This window comes from the organism of the source record quoted next, unplaced genomic scaffold, assembly GCF_019419815.1.
Source record: "Pyrus x bretschneideri cultivar Hongxiangsu unplaced genomic scaffold, Pyrus_bretschneideri_v1 Contig11, whole genome shotgun sequence".
Taxonomy (NCBI): Eukaryota; Viridiplantae; Streptophyta; class Magnoliopsida; order Rosales; family Rosaceae; genus Pyrus; species Pyrus x bretschneideri.
The window spans coordinates 51661-67517 of record NW_025999402.1 but is presented as its reverse complement, the minus strand read 5'-3'; the positions used below and the strand labels follow the sequence as shown (position 1 = coordinate 67517).

At 35.1% G+C, this 15857-nt stretch overlaps 1 protein-coding gene across 1 annotated transcript; it reads left to right on the top strand.

Moving 5' to 3' along the window:
- Positions 1 to 5858: 5858 nt before the first annotated feature.
- Positions 5859 to 7583, top strand: LOC103932971 (protein CANDIDATE G-PROTEIN COUPLED RECEPTOR 7-like). The gene has a single exon (XM_009342624.3). It carries the CDS (start codon positions 5948 to 5950, stop codon positions 7262 to 7264), a length of 1317 nt encoding a protein of 438 aa, XP_009340899.1. The 5' UTR covers positions 5859 to 5947; the 3' UTR covers positions 7265 to 7583.
- The last annotated feature ends 8274 nt before the right edge of the window (positions 7584 to 15857 follow it).

The window sequence follows — 15857 nt, the reverse complement described above, 5'->3', positions numbered from 1 at the left end:
TATAAAAAATAAATAATGCAATAAATAATAGTTTAAATTTAGTATATTAGGTGTAGAACACAATTTAAAAAAAAAAAAATTAAAGTGCCACAGAAGCCTCAAATTTAAATTTATGTTTAAAATTTGACATCTTCTTTACAGATGGTCTAAGTATATTATTCATAAATTTTTAGCTCAATAGTCAATAGTCAATAGTATGTGACAATTGACTGAAATAAAAAAAAAAGTATGTGACAATTATTCATCTTTTTTTTTAATAAACAATATTAACTACATTAAGAGGAGTGGTGTGCTAAGCTTTATAATGAACCAGCAATAATGTAATTCAAAAAAAATGTGAAACATTCTATCTATTAATTCACACAACACTAGTCAAGTTTATAGCTTAAATACCATGTCAACATCCATCTTAATTGCATTGAAGGGATGGGGCCAGATTCGACTAATTAAGATAATCACATCCATCATTGATTAAGAAAATGCTATTAGTAATAATCATGTTGCCAATATTTTTTTTGTTGGAAAAAGCAAAATAATTTAGTAAAATATGAAATTGCCAGTCTACGATGGCAATGTGGGTGTTTCATGGTGGAACAAGGGCATTTCCGAGACATGAATAAACTGCCGATTGGGAGCCCTGGACTGGATAGGGACAGTCCGTCGTAATGATTTATGAGATATGACTTGGAGTCGGGACATCCGAATATGCGTCCACGTGTTGCACATGCGCGTATCAATATTTCTCCACAAGCCCACTAGACAAGACCATAAATAGGTGCTGATTTGATATTATTATGCTTTGAAAAAAAAAATTGTTTCTGCTGTACTGTGAGAATAAGCAGATGTGAAATAAAGCAGTAGAGTGTTTGGTAAACTTTTTTGTACAAGTGCTTTTGAAAAAAGAAAAAGCAGTATTATAGTGTTCGATAAACTTTTATGTAAAACAGATGTGAAAAAAAGATGGTTTTTCAAAGCTGGGTTTTGCAGCTTTGTGTTTTTGGTTTTTTTTCACTCAAAACTGTGAAAAAAAGCTGAAGCTGAATGTTTACCAAACATAAAAAAACTCCCAGCTTTTTTTTTATAGCCACTTTTTTTTCAGAATCACCTCAGTACCAAACTAGAGCTAAGCCCATAAGAGCACTTCCACCTTTAAAAAGCTCCCTGGGCAATAGGTAATATAATCCTTCAATAAACAGTAACTACTTTTACTGAATAGTAATTATTCAAGTGCATCGCCACCCTGAAGTGAATAGTGCAAGACTTTCATATTAAAATATTATCATTTTCTTTTAATAAAATAATAAAAATATTTTTATTTTTAATTTTGGATAATAATGAAAGATTTGTTAAAAGTATTTGAAAATATTAAAACATGGTGTAAGGTGAAAGAACATGATTATATGTTTATAGAAAAGAATTATAATTTTTTATATTTTTATTTATTTTTTTATTATATTTAATTTTTAATTTTTAATAGTGGCTGACGTCACTGTAACGTTAGCCTTGCATCACTACCCCTGGGGGTTGGGCCATTCGATTACTCACTGGGTGAGCAATTGGGCTACCCCAGAGCTCAGTCGATTGAAACGGGTTGGAGTTGTTTATTTTTTTTTTGGTTGGGGAGGGGGGATTAAATCAACTATCCCTTAAGAGACTAGAAAGGGGTGGAAGTGCTCTAAACCATTAGGCCTCATTTCAGCTCAATGGAGTGGAAAATAATTGTCAAACTGTAATAATTAAATATCTACTGCAATCCTAGTTAGGTTAGGAATGTGGCTGTGTAAATCTTATTAGAATTCTACAATATCTTTTAGATAGTGTCCTAATTAATTTGTAATACCTAAGGGTAAGAAACTTACCTTCTTACTAATATAAATAAAGGCACAATCGAGTAAGTTAACACACACCTCTGATTACACCAAACTTTCTCTATCTCCTTACCATTGCACCTCTCTCCCTCCTTATAATTCTTCAGTTAAATAGGTCTACAACAATATTGAACTTGTCATCAATGTAGTTGAACTTGAGGTCTCTCACTATAACTGTAAATAAATATAACTGACCAAAATGCTCCCAATAATAAATCCACACCATCCCGATCCCCCTTCGTTTGTCCCTAAAACCCAAACCATCTCTCTCGACCCTCATCGAGAGGCGAGAGAAAAATGATGAAATTGCTCCTTGTTACTCTCGTCTTCGTCACCTTGGTGGATGCCTTGGCGAGTACAAATTCCATGCACTCATTTTGTGTATAGCTTCTACCAATAATTGATATGTGCCCATAAACTTAATCCCCTTAAATAAATAAATAAGTTTGTAGACATGCGAATAAGTTTATGAACATGTGTCAATCAATAATAAAGATCACAGAGAGACCACACATAAAATGGATAGCCCAAAAAATGCATTCATGTGCCTAACACATGACAATTTTGATGGCCACTGGATTGAATAGGGTCGGTCAATGGTCGGTGCAAAACCGAATCGGTTCGGTTCATTTTTTTTTCGGTTCGGTTTTTTTCGGTTTCGGTTTTTTCCAGTTCGGTTTTGGTTTTTTTCGGTTTTTTATTTTTATTTTTTAATGATGTAAATGGAAGGAACCTACCTATCAACCTCCCAGTTCTCATATATCAGAGAATTGAGAGCCTCAAAATCCTAAATATATTCAAATAATTCAACTACTTGTGATCAAGCAGAACGAATTCAAATTTTCAAAAGTTATGCAAATACATAAACATATATTCTTCAAGCAAATGTACATCACCAGGATTCAAAATTCAAAAACTTTAAAATTTACAAAATCATGAAATAACTCAACAAATTAACTGATCGATGCAAATCGAAAAAAAAAAAAGCAATTGGGTTCTTCTAAATACCATAATCGGACTTCAATAGCGCATGCCCAGTGCCCATATTCAAATTCATAGTCAAGTCCACAATAGATCTAGAAAATTCCAAAACATATTCAGAGAAAAATACAAACTTTTTCACCTTAAATTACATAAATTTCAAATGGGTAACCATACAATTAAAAACCTATGAACTAACAAATAAATAAAACCACAACCTTTGTTGCAGCGATATCGCCATGATCGTCGCAAGCTCTTTCAATTCCTCTTTTCGTCGGATCTCGAAAAGGGCGAGGGAAAATCATGGTTTGGAAGAAGGAATCCGCGAGGAGGACAGGAGAAGACTGGAGAGAGTGATTTGGAGGAAGAGAGGAAGGAGAGGGAGAGGGAGGGGGAGAGAGAGAGAGAGATGAAGCAAAGGCAAAGAGGAAGCAGCGGACGGAACAGAGAGGTGTTTGAGATCTGAAATGAAATGGGAGTGAGACGGCTAGGGTTTGTAAAGTTAAGAAATTGTATAAAGCATTAAACATAAGAAACCTATAAATAAATTACTGGTACAATTATAACAACACAAAGCCTACAGTCAAGTTGGCTTGCAACAACCAACCCCAACCCGCAGGGAAAGGGTTCAAACCCTGATGGCAACATGTATTTTTTAGTATTTATTTATGATTTTTTTTTCGGTTCGGTTTGGTTTTTTCGGCCTCGGTTCGGTTTGGTTTTCGGTTTTTTTTGGTTTTCGGTTTTCGGTTTTTTGAACCCACCCCTAATTGAATGCTTAATTTTGACCTATTTTAAAAATTTTGTAACTCAAATTGGTTGAAAATTGAAAGGTTATGACCTAATTTGACTCAAATAGGTTGTGTTTATTTAAAACACTTGCTACGCAATGTATATTTTTATTTGCTATAATATGTATGAGCAACATAATTGTTATATTGTGCTTGTATTAAAAAAAGAAAAAAAAAATGAGGATCAGCTAGTGATTTCATTAGGGTTGGGTTCGGTTTTTTTCCAAAATCGAAACCGAACCGAAATTTCAGTTTGGTTCAATTTTTTTTTCGGTTCCGTTTCGGTTTTTTATTTTTTTATTTTTCAAAAAATGAAAAAAAATCTGATATGAGAGAAGGTAGTAGAATTTATGTGCATAATGTTCTATATTTTGGTGTTACTAAGACTTCCAATGCTAAGAAAATGAGTCATTACGTATACCATGGAGTTTCAAGATATTATAGCATTGGTCATGTATTAACATGTAGATACGTAAATTTTCTAAAATAAGGAGCTTTATGTACCCATGTTTCTGTTAAACTGTAGTTTGGTGCATGTTTGTATGCTATTATGCGATATTATTATTCTTGTGGTGATGATGCTTACTTGTTTGATTCGTTGTCATTGTAGGTAAATTACTATGTCCAGTCTAACATCCAAATGAATGAGTACTGAGCATTGTTCTAAAAATCCCCGCCTAGCGCCGCCTAGGCGCTAGGCGGTTGGTTACCTCCCCGATTAATGCTTAGGCGCTTGAAAATTAAGAAAGGACCCATAGACCTACTAAGGCGCCCACCTAGACCACCTAGGCACCCGCCTAGGCATCGACTCACTTAGGCAAAAAATAGATAACTTTCATTTTGCATTTTATTTTTTTTCAATAAATTGTAAGAGACTTGTCGAATACTTAAATGAGCACACATTATATGCTTGTTCCCCATGTTTTCATTATGTTCCAATACTTCATAATATATGTGTCATTCTATTTTGTAGTTTATGATGAAATTATATATATTTTTAGTATATACATACACTTATTTACATGAAATATAATGGATTTAGTTAAATCTGACTAGTCCGCCTAGGCGCCCGCCTAGACCCCGCTTAGCTGCCTAGGCGCTAGGCCCCAGCTCGTCGCCCGACTAGCACCTAGAGTCTTTTAGAACCTTGGTACAGAGATCGTGTTGTATTAGTCAGTACTTGAGAATGTTTAGTTTTATCTTTCTAACAGGGAATTCTTTTAGGAGCCTGATTTTCCCCCCTTTTTGTTGTAGCCTTTCGCAACGAAGAAGTATGGACAATATATTGGAACGTGTGTGAAGGTTTTGGATATGGCTGGTTTAAGGCTCCTGGCATTTAACCAGATAAAGGTATCTCTTGCTATAACATGAGCCTCTATTTGTTTCCCATTTGTTTTTCTTTTTAATTCTTTTTGTAAGAAACCGAGATATTGACACTTTGTATGATCTGTTGATGCAGCTTTTGATTGTTATCTCTACAATTGATGACTTAAACTATCCAAAGAAGACGGATACATACTATATCGTCAATGTCCCATACATGTATTTCCGCCTGTTGGAAGCTTTGTATCTTAACAACTCACAACACATTTGGACTTACAAATTGGGTTTAGAAAATAATACCCAAAACAGATAATTAAATAAAAAAATATTAATTTAATTAATTCGGTTCGGTTTTTGGTTTTTTGAACTCACCCCTAGATTTCATCACTGCAGTTCATCATTCCGGGAGTCAGAAAGACTTATAGAGGCATTTCAGCTTCTCTCTGGTCACCATTAAAAAAAATATGTGCACTTATTATAAATTGAGTTGAATTATAATATGACGAGGCATTGTTAATTTTTTTTTGAGTACATTGATATACTTTTATTACACTAAGAGTATGAGAGTTTGGCTAAGGCACATAATGGACAACTTAATTTGGTATCGAATTCGCCGTTCATGAGATTCGAATTTAAGACCTCTCATTTTAAAATAAAAAAAATACCATTAGACCGTAAAACTGATCTAACGCTGTTTTTTTAGTATACGGAAAATTTGATCTTAATTTGACACAAGGGTATAAATACAAGAAACAAAACGATAGTTTCCCATATTCCTCCGATACGCAAGAACAAGAAATGGGCCTGCCGGCCAACTGCACTTCATTTCGGCCCATAAAAAGGGGCATTACGGTCAAACCGATAGAAATCTTAAAATCCACGCCATTCCACCTTCAAATCCTTCGTCCCCAAAATCCCAAGCTTAGCCCCGATCTCCCCCAATTCCCCACCAGAGGCCAAACCCTGACCTTCGCCGAGAGCAAAATGACGAATCTACCCCTCGTCCCTCTCGTCATCGCCGTCCTGGTGGCGGCCCTGGTTTCCCCTTCCTCCGCGGAGATTAGGACCCTCACGATCTCCTCCGACAACCGCCCCATGATTCTCTTCGAGAAGTTCGGGTTCACCCACACCGGTCACGTGAGCATCCGGGTCTCGCAGGTGTCCGTCACCTCCAAGCACCCCGATAACGATCCCTCCCGCTTCGGCTTCTTCCTCCTCTCCGAGGAGTCCCTCCTCCAGGTCCTCGTCGAGATCCAGCAGAACCCTCAGCTGTGCGTCTTGGACTCCCGCTACATCACCCACCTCTTCAATTTCAAGGAGCTCTCGCCGCCGCCGCAAGCTTCCTTCAGCCACTCCTACCCGGTCTCCGCCCCCAACGAATACAGCCTCTTCTTCGCCAATTGCGTGCCGGAGACCACCGTATCCATGATCGTACGGACAGAGGTCTACAATCTTGACCCGGATGGTTCCCACGACTACCTTTCGGCCGGGTTGACCAACCTGCCGTCGCTGTTTTCGGTCTTTTTTCTCGCGTATTTGGTGTTTGTGGGCTTCTGGGTCTACCTCTGCTACACCAACAAGAGATCCGTGCACCGGATCCATCTTCTGATGGGCGGATTACTTTTGATGAAGGCGTTGAATCTGATTAGCGCGGCGGAGGACAAGCACTACGTGAAGGTCACCGGCACCGCGCACGGCTGGGATGTGTTGTTCTACATCTTCCAGTTCCTCCGTGTCATTTTGTTGTTTACCGTGATCGTTTTGATCGGGACCGGGTGGTCGTTCTTGAAGCCTTTTTTGCAGGAGAAGGAGAAGAAGGTGTTGATGATTGTGATCCCTCTGCAGGTCTTGGCCAACGTAGCCTCGATTGTGATCGGCGAGACGGGACCATTTATCAAGGACTGGGTCACCTGGAACCAGATCTTCTTGTTGGTTGATATCATTTGCTGCTGCGCTATCATCTTCCCCATTGTTTGGTCCATCAGGTCTCTGAGAGAAACCTCGAAAACAGACGGAAAAGCCGCCAGGAACTTGGCAAAGCTGACCCTTTTCAGGCAATTTTACGTTGTCGTTATTGGGTACTTGTACTTCACGCGAATCGTTGTTTTTGCGCTCAAGACCATTGCCGCGTATAAGTACCAGTGGGTGAGCAATGCGGCTGAGGAGACTGTGAGCCTTGCGTTTTACATGGTGATGTTCTATATGTTCAGGCCGGTGGAGAGGAATGAGTACTTTATTCTCGATGAGGAGGAAGAAGAGGCGGCAGAGGTGGCTCTTAGGGACGAGGAGTTCGAGCTTTAAAAGTGGGTAGTGTTCAATTTTTGCTACCCATCTGTATTTGACTGTGCTACTGCTGATGCTACCCACTCAATATTTTGCATCCCGCTTATCGGATTTATTGATAGAGTTGATGATGGTTCAGGTCTGCTGCTACTTCTGTTTTCCTTTCAACTGTATTATTGCTCTTTTACCTGTTATAAGAAGTTTGATGCTTTAAGATACCGTGCCTTGTAGAATTTGTTTGATAGGATTTTCAGTTAAAAAATTGCTGATAATGATTTCGTTATATAATGCTGATATTGATTTCGGATTACAATGGATTGTATTGATTCTGCTGCTAGTGTCTGTTTCGATTTGATTTCTTATGTTATTCAATTCGATCTGTACCACTTTACCTGTAGTGACTCACTTCATTCTTAATAGGGTTGTTAATAGATGTTTCAAACATAATGTTTATAATGGTCTCCGCAAGATGTGCTCTGCTAAGTTTTTTCGTTGCATATCCTAATAATTTCATTCATAATATGATTTTGGTTATGGTTTCTGCACGATAGTGATCCGGTTCAAAGGTTCCATGCGTATAGAAGCTTGAAACTGTTGGAATTTCTATGTGACCTTGATACAAACTAGAAAACTTTATAATTAGAGTACTTAAATTAAAACTTTGAATGCTTAGCATATTCCGAAACTACTAGAAATGGTCAATCTTACTGTCTGTTCTAGCAAATTGGGAAATGAGCAATTATGTTGATCCCGTATAAAACTAAATCAATCTGAAAACTAATTTAGCAGCAACAAACTTAAAGAAGAATACAAATTAAAACTGGTGATGGTTGATCATTGTGGAGCTTAAAACTTCTTTGGAGATCCATGGGTCTTTATTCATAGTCCTTGACCAGCCTGTGTTGTGTCCCTTTTCTCTGGAATATGTTCTTGTGCTCTTCGGTTCTGTGTCTACTTTGTTTAGGCCCTTCTGATCACGGTAAAAGGCTTCTGTTCACCAGAACTGCCTAGTGTTCCTGTATATAGTTTAGAATCAAGGTTATGATGCGTGTGCGCATGCTTTGTTATTGCATCATAAGCACCTAATCAAACAAGGGTGTTTGCTGGTGTTAAGTTGCTGATGTGGTTGAAAGTTGAAACTTTCCATTGAAGGGACCAGGGTCTAACCAGAGTTAGTTGTGTTAGGAGAGATGTCCTAAGAAAGCATCAATGCCGGTTCAGAAAATGAAGACGGGTATATATGGAGAGTTGGTGAAGAAAAGGAGAGGCCGGAGTGATTGATAGTTTAAGTAGAGGTTCTAGTTTCTATATCAAGAGAGGACGTGTGGACGAGTGCGGACGAGAAGGCGGGAAGGCGGGAAGGGAGAGGAAGCAAATATTTCTTGATTGAATTACTCTTCTCCCAGATTTCAATTGATTTTCTCAGTTTGTTTCTTTCTCTTGTCAATATTTATTTATTTGGTTCATCACCAAGAAAGCAAGATTACTATAGCTTAACTAACATGTGTAATAAGTTTATATCCTCTTAACTACAGGTTCCACTAAAAATTATATTGATGGCTATGATAAGAATCTATAACGCGCTAGAGCGCTCTTGTTGACGATCCTTTAACAACATTACCTAGGGCTTGCAGGGTTTGCAGGAACACGTTGTATCGACTTGTTTTCTTTGTTCATGGATACTTGTTGTGTTGAATCTTCAAAGTTAGATTTTGAATTTTTAGAAGAGTTTTTGTATTTAAAAACCAGGCCCTCTATACGCATACACAAACTGATATTCTTTTAGGAAAAAAATAAAAAAATAAAAAATCTATCGTTTATCTTCTTTCCTCCAACAAGGAACGATATAATAATTCATGCTTTTCTTTACACACTTCAACAATGTACAAGTTTACGAGTTTTTTCGTAATCTTTGTGGTGACTTGACACTTTTAATGTCACTTTTATGATGAAAAATTTGTTAACTAAGTCCTTGTGGTGAGCTACGTTGGCAATTGAAATTTAAACTTTTATTAGTCTTCCATCAAATAAACGCACGTTAGTCTCACGCAGACAGGCTAAAATTCTTCTTTTCAAACTAAATCCAGATACTAGGGTTTAACTGAAATTGGACCTGGAGCTGTTAGTTTTGAACCTTGTGTGGCTATTAGTTTTGGTGTTGGACCTGGAGCTATTGGTTCTCGATTTCTTGTTCAAAGCTTAAAACATTTCCTGTCTATATGTGCCTATTAGTTATGAACCCTAATATCTGACAATAAATGTTTTTGGTTTCTTGATTTGGTTTTAAAAGGACGAATCCGTGTGAGACACAATTTTGTTTTAGGGGGACTGACGGAAGTTTAGTTTTGAACTTTAATTCCTAACGAAGCTCATTGCGAGCTTGTTCACCACTAGGGTAACATTTTATTTTATTTTATTTTTTAAAAGGGAGACGATTTGGTGGCAAGCCACGGTTATCGATCCCTTCCGGGGGCCGAGAAGACTCACAGAGGCATTTCAGCCTCTCTTTGGCCACAAGTCTGGCTTCCACACCAGCATCTGGTTTTGAATTTGAGACCTTCAGTTTTTTGTTTTAAGGAAGCCTCGTAATCCACTTTTTACCATTGGACTATCAACTCGTGGTTACCACTAGGGTAACATTGAAAGTAACCAAGAGGACCACAAAAAAAAAAAAAAAAGGTGGTTTGGATAAAACTTTTTGGTGCTCCAAAGTAAGGTTATTTCGGATGGAGTAGGATTCTCTTCCCTTTTTTTTTTCTCTCCCCTTCCCTTTTCTCCTATTTGAACGGTCACTATTAAGCTACGTCAACGTTTTATATTAATTTTTTTTATATAAAGAGAAAGACAAAATAGAGAATATGAGAGGAATGGAGACAATCGTAATCCATTTCGGACGGTTTTTGTATTGTCTGGAAGTCGTCAAACAAGGTATGAAACTTTACCTTTTTATTCTTTTTATTTTTTATTTTTCATTTTAAGCAATACAGGGCTGGACAAAAAGGATTTGGAGCAATGGTTGAAAACTTAAGTAATGTTCGGTATGGTAGTACCGAACATATAATTAAGGCAGGCTTTTTAAGAGAAGAGATTTCTTTTTTTTGTTTTTGTGGTGACATGACACTTTTAATGTCACTTTTATGATGAAAAAATTGTTAACTAAGTCCTTGTGATGAGCTACGTTGGCAATTGAGGTCTAAATTTAAACTTTTGTTAGTCTTCTGTCAAATAAGCGCACGCTAGTCTCACGCCGACAGGCTAAAATTCTTCTTTTCAAACTAAATCCAGATACTAGGGTTTAACTGAAATTGGACCTGGAGCTATTAGTTTTGAACCCTTGTGTGGCTATTAGTTTTGGTGTTGGACATGGAGCTATTAGTTCTCGATTTCTTGTTCAAAGCTTAAAACATTTCCTGCCTATATGTGCCTATTAGTTATGAACCCTAATATCTGACAATAAATGTTTGGGGTGTGATATCCACACACTCCATTTTACTTCTCACACATCTTTTTAATTTTCAACCATCGGATCAGATGAATTGAAGAAGATCAACAAACATAAATTATTAAGGGTGTGTGAGAAGTAAAATGGGATGTGTGGATAGCACACCCCTAAATGTTTTTGGTTTCTTGATTTGGTTTTAAAAAAACGAATCCATGTGAGACACAATTTTGTTTTAGGGGGCCTGTCGGAAGTTTAGATTTGAACTTTAATTCCTAACGAATCTCATTGCGAGCTTTTTCACCACTAGGGTAACATTTTATTTTATTTTATTCTTTTAAAGGGAGACGATTTGGTGGCAAGCCATGGTTATCGACTCCTTCCAGGGCCGGAAAGACTCACAGAGACATTTCAGCCTCTCTCTGGTTACAAATCTGGCTTTCACACCAGCAGTTGGTTTTGAAACTGAGACCTCCAGTTTTTAGTTTTAAGAAAGTTTCGTAATCCACTTTTTACCACTGGACCACCAGCTCGTGGTTACCACTAGAGTAACATTCAAAGTAACCAAGAGGACCACCAAAAAAAAAAAAAAAAAAAAAAGGATAAAACTTTTTGGTGCTCCGAAGTATGGTTATTTCGGACGGAGTAGGATTCTCTACCCTCTTTTTTTTTTTTTTTTTCCCCTTCCCTCCCTTCCTATTTGAACGGTCACGGTTAAGCCGCGTCAATATCTTATATTAATTTTTTATGGAAAGAGAAAGATAAAATAGAGAATGTGAGAGGAGGGAATAAAAGGGGATGGAAAGAGGAGGGGAGAGAATCCTAATCCAATTCGGATGATTTTTGTATTGTCCGGAAGTCGTCAAACAAGGTATGAAACTTTACCTTTTTATTCTTTTTTATTTTTATTTTATATTTTATTTTAAGCAATACGGGGCTGAACGAAAAGGACTTGGAGCAACGGTTGGAAGCTAAAATAATGTTCGGTACAGTACCGAACATATACTTAAGGGAGGCTTTTTAAGAGAAGAAATTTCTTTTTTTTTTTTCAAAAAATGAAGATTAATTGCGGGATTCATTTCACATCAAATTTCAACGATCTGAACCGTCTATTTTGTAAGTCTTGATTCATAGATCGTTATTGCAAAAATTCAATTCAATTCGAAACTATTTGCCTATTTAATTATTATGATGAAATTTTATTGTTTCTAATAAAATAAAGTGTTCGTCAATTTCTTTAAACTCAATTAGATGTCTCAAATATTTTCAATTTGGCTAATATTTTACAAGTATGATCTATGAGATGCAACTTGAAAGATAAACAGTTCAGAGTTGAAGTGCCCACTTAAAAGTTGTTTCGTTTCAAATATCGTAATTTTGTTGAATAACAAAAGTCGGAATTGTTTATGACAACCATCCTTTTGCTGAGTATGTTGAAGGACGTTCGTCTGCAGGCGGTTTAACAAAACAAGAAAATAACTTGTTGGTGGATAAGGCTAAGAGTTTGGTGGGTCGAAAGAGATATTGTACAACATTAAACGACGCGAACTCGATATATAATGCTTCTTGTCAAAAGAAGAACAAATGGCCACGTAGAATTCAAACCAACGTGAATGCTTTTAGGTGGAATAATTTTGTGGTTGATCAAATAGTACGTCTTATTTCAACAATATAATTAATATAGGGGTTGATCTTATATAGCTAGGTGAAGATAGCATTATTGTTATGAAGATTTTTAGCTTGTAATATTTCCTATATAAAGGGATCAATATGTAATGGTGCGTTACACCAATTCTCATGCATCTATGTGTGAGACGGCTAGAGAGAAGATAGAAAAAACGGTGAGTTATAGTTGATTATATAGATTTTTATCTATATTAAGGGGGTGGGGGAATGAGTTAAGCCTCACAATGAACTAACAATAATATGATTTAAATTTACCTTTGGCGAGAATCGAACTTAATACCTCTTACTTACAATTGAAGACGAATACCCTTAAACTGTAATATTAAATGGCAGTGAGATTATATAAATTAAGTGAGAGTTATTTTTGTAATTCTATTATTTTAGATAAAAAAGAAACTATTGTTGTTGTCCCAAAAACGTAAGCACACTTGTTGAATTTCTTCAATATTATATCTTATTTACTTTATATGCTACTACACATATATTGTCTATTTTACAACGACTCTAAACTTAAAAATAGTGACGAGAAAGCTAGAAGTGAAAAGCATTTGTTGCTGTGTAGACCATCTGAGCACAAATAGTTTGAGTGGAATAGGACTCATGACTTGAATACTGTGAGCGATTTGTTTTGGACTCATCCTGACAGCGTAAAATTATAGGCAGTTTTAGGCGGATCGATTATTTAGATTAAATTTAGCACACTAACTATTTAGATCAAATTTTATAAATTATATGACATGATTGTTGATGATTTAATTATTACTTAAATATTGATTAACATACTTATATCTTATTAGCGACACATCACATAATTTACGATTTTAGTTTGAATATTTAGTTTACTTAACATTACTTTAAAATTATTATGCATTTCATCACGTTCTAGTAATGGATTCCACATAGAATATCTGACCATGCGTTTATTGCTATGTTGAAAAAAACCACCAAGTTAACCGTTAACCCCACTTTGCAATGAACTCATGAGTCATGGCTACCATGGTCCCTACGATTTCACATTCATTCCTTCAAAGTGAAGAGAGATATAGAAGAATAGAACCGTGTTCTAACTCTTTATCTCCAGTGAAAGTCCTTATTTAGGAACTGCCACTGTTAATTTTGAGTACTTATTTAAAAACTTAAAAGAAATCTTTGTGATTTCAAAAGAATATTGCCTCCAATAGTAGAGTCCTTATAGTAGAATTCCTAAATTTAAAGTTTTTAGGATTTCATGTGATAATTTGATTAGGTGCACATTTTTTTTTATGTTAATCTTTTTTTGATTACTTAAAAACATTAAAAGTATTAAAATCTTCAATCAAGATTGTGGGTCTTGTTTTCCACTCAAGGTGCAATTTTTTTTTGTTTATGTTAACCATTTTTTAATTAATTAAAAGCATTAAAAGCTTCAATCAAGATTGTGGGTTCTGTTTTTCACTTAAGGTTGTCAATATACAGTCTTTATATGCGAAGACACACACTATGTATCTAGTGAGTCCCTATACTTAAGGGACTCACTTTCCGATCCATTAGAGATTCATTTTGTCCTTATATTTGTTTTATACCAATTTTATACGGTGGTTTTCCCTATTTAAAGACTCCACTGGAGATGCTTACTTAAAACTCATGTGACATTCATCATTGACCTTTTTTTTTTTAACAAACGATAATATTTACACTAAAGGGGTGAGGAGTGGGCTAAGCCTTACAATGGACTTGCCATAATAATGTGGTTCAAATTCGTTCTTGACGAAATCGAACCTAAGACCTATGTTTAATTAATAAAAATATATCATTAATTAGGTCCAAAATAAAAATAGACTTTTGATAAATAAATAAATATTAAAATTTTATTGCTTTTTGCTAAATAACCTAAAAAATGCTATAGTTGAAGGCAGAGACAAAGAACTAAGGAAGATAAAATTATTGTTTGAGTTATATCAAATTTAATGATGGTTTTATAAGTTATGTGCGTTCAATGGAGTGGGAGGAATTGCTTTTATTTTACCCTTTTAGTAAGGGGGGGGTGTAGTCAAACTAGGATTTGAGAGGATTTTAAAAGACTTTAAAATCTTAGTGTAGTCAATTAAAAGATTTTAAAGGATTTTGGAATCCATTCAAATTTAGGTGTAGTCAATTAAAAGATTTTAGAATCCTTTAAAATCTAGGTGTAGTCAATTAAAAGCTTTTAAAGGATTTTAAAATGCATCCAAATCCAAGTGTATCAAAAAAATTAAGATTTTGGAGGATTTTCAATAAGTTGTGTATTTTGTGGGATTTGAGAGCCAAAAGTATATATAACCAAGACTAAAAAGAATCCAACCTCACCCCCTAGGATTTCAAATCCTTCCACCACAATCCACCACAATCCATTCAAATTCTTTAAAAATCCATATGAATTTTGTAAGAGTCTTTAATCCTCTTAAATCCTATCAAATCTATCATTTTTAAAATCCTATCAAATCTTAGTTTGACTACACCCTCCTAAGATACACGAATTATGAAATAATAACTAGAAAGACTATGGATGTGATTGTTAATTATCAATGTTCTTTGACTGAAATCTTGTTAATTTTTAATTTTTGATTAAAGTCCCTAACATTAATGTAATAATGTATTTATATGTGGGTTATTATATTTTTATTCTAAAATTGAATTTAGTTATTTATATTAATGATATTTTAAATAAAACTCATAAGTTGTGGGATTAAAAATATAAAGGATAAATTATACTTCCCAGTACATTGTGTGTGTGTGTGTGTGTGTGGGTACATTCATCAAAATTAACCAAAAATAATTTTTTTTTGATAGGATTAACCAAAAAATAATGTACAAAAACATGGGTCTATTTTTCAAAACCACACCAATATATATATTAGGCTTAATAACTTTATTAAATTTCTTTGATTAAATTTGACATAGATACATTATCAAATCAACAAAATAGAATGTACCCATATAAGTTTAAAAAATGGATTAGAAAAAAGTTGGATGGATTTTGTATAAAAAAATGTGTTCATTTTACATGTAACAAATTGATATATTTAAGAATTTGTACACTTAAGATTAAAAAAGTTGAAAAATTATATGAATGGGTAAACCTAAAAATAGAAAACTGATATATTTTTATAAAAAAATTAATGAATACAAACTTATTCTAATTTTTTTTTTATTTTGAAAATATTTTGAATTGAAATTAGGAGCTTAATAAGGGTGTGGGTATTAAAACCTATACAACTAGGGACCAAATACTAATTTTTCTTAATAACTAATAAACACCACCAAAATAATATAATATGTGGTCTACTAGGCTAATGGCAGATCCAGAAAATATTATTGGGGGGGGGGGGTTAACAAGAATATTGCACGCATGACCTTTTTTGGATGAAATAATATGAAAATTGTCATTTTATCGAGTTTTGGTAGGCCCAAGGTCATTTGCCAAGTCATATTGCACGCATGTCGACAGATGCCAATAACTTTCAAGCG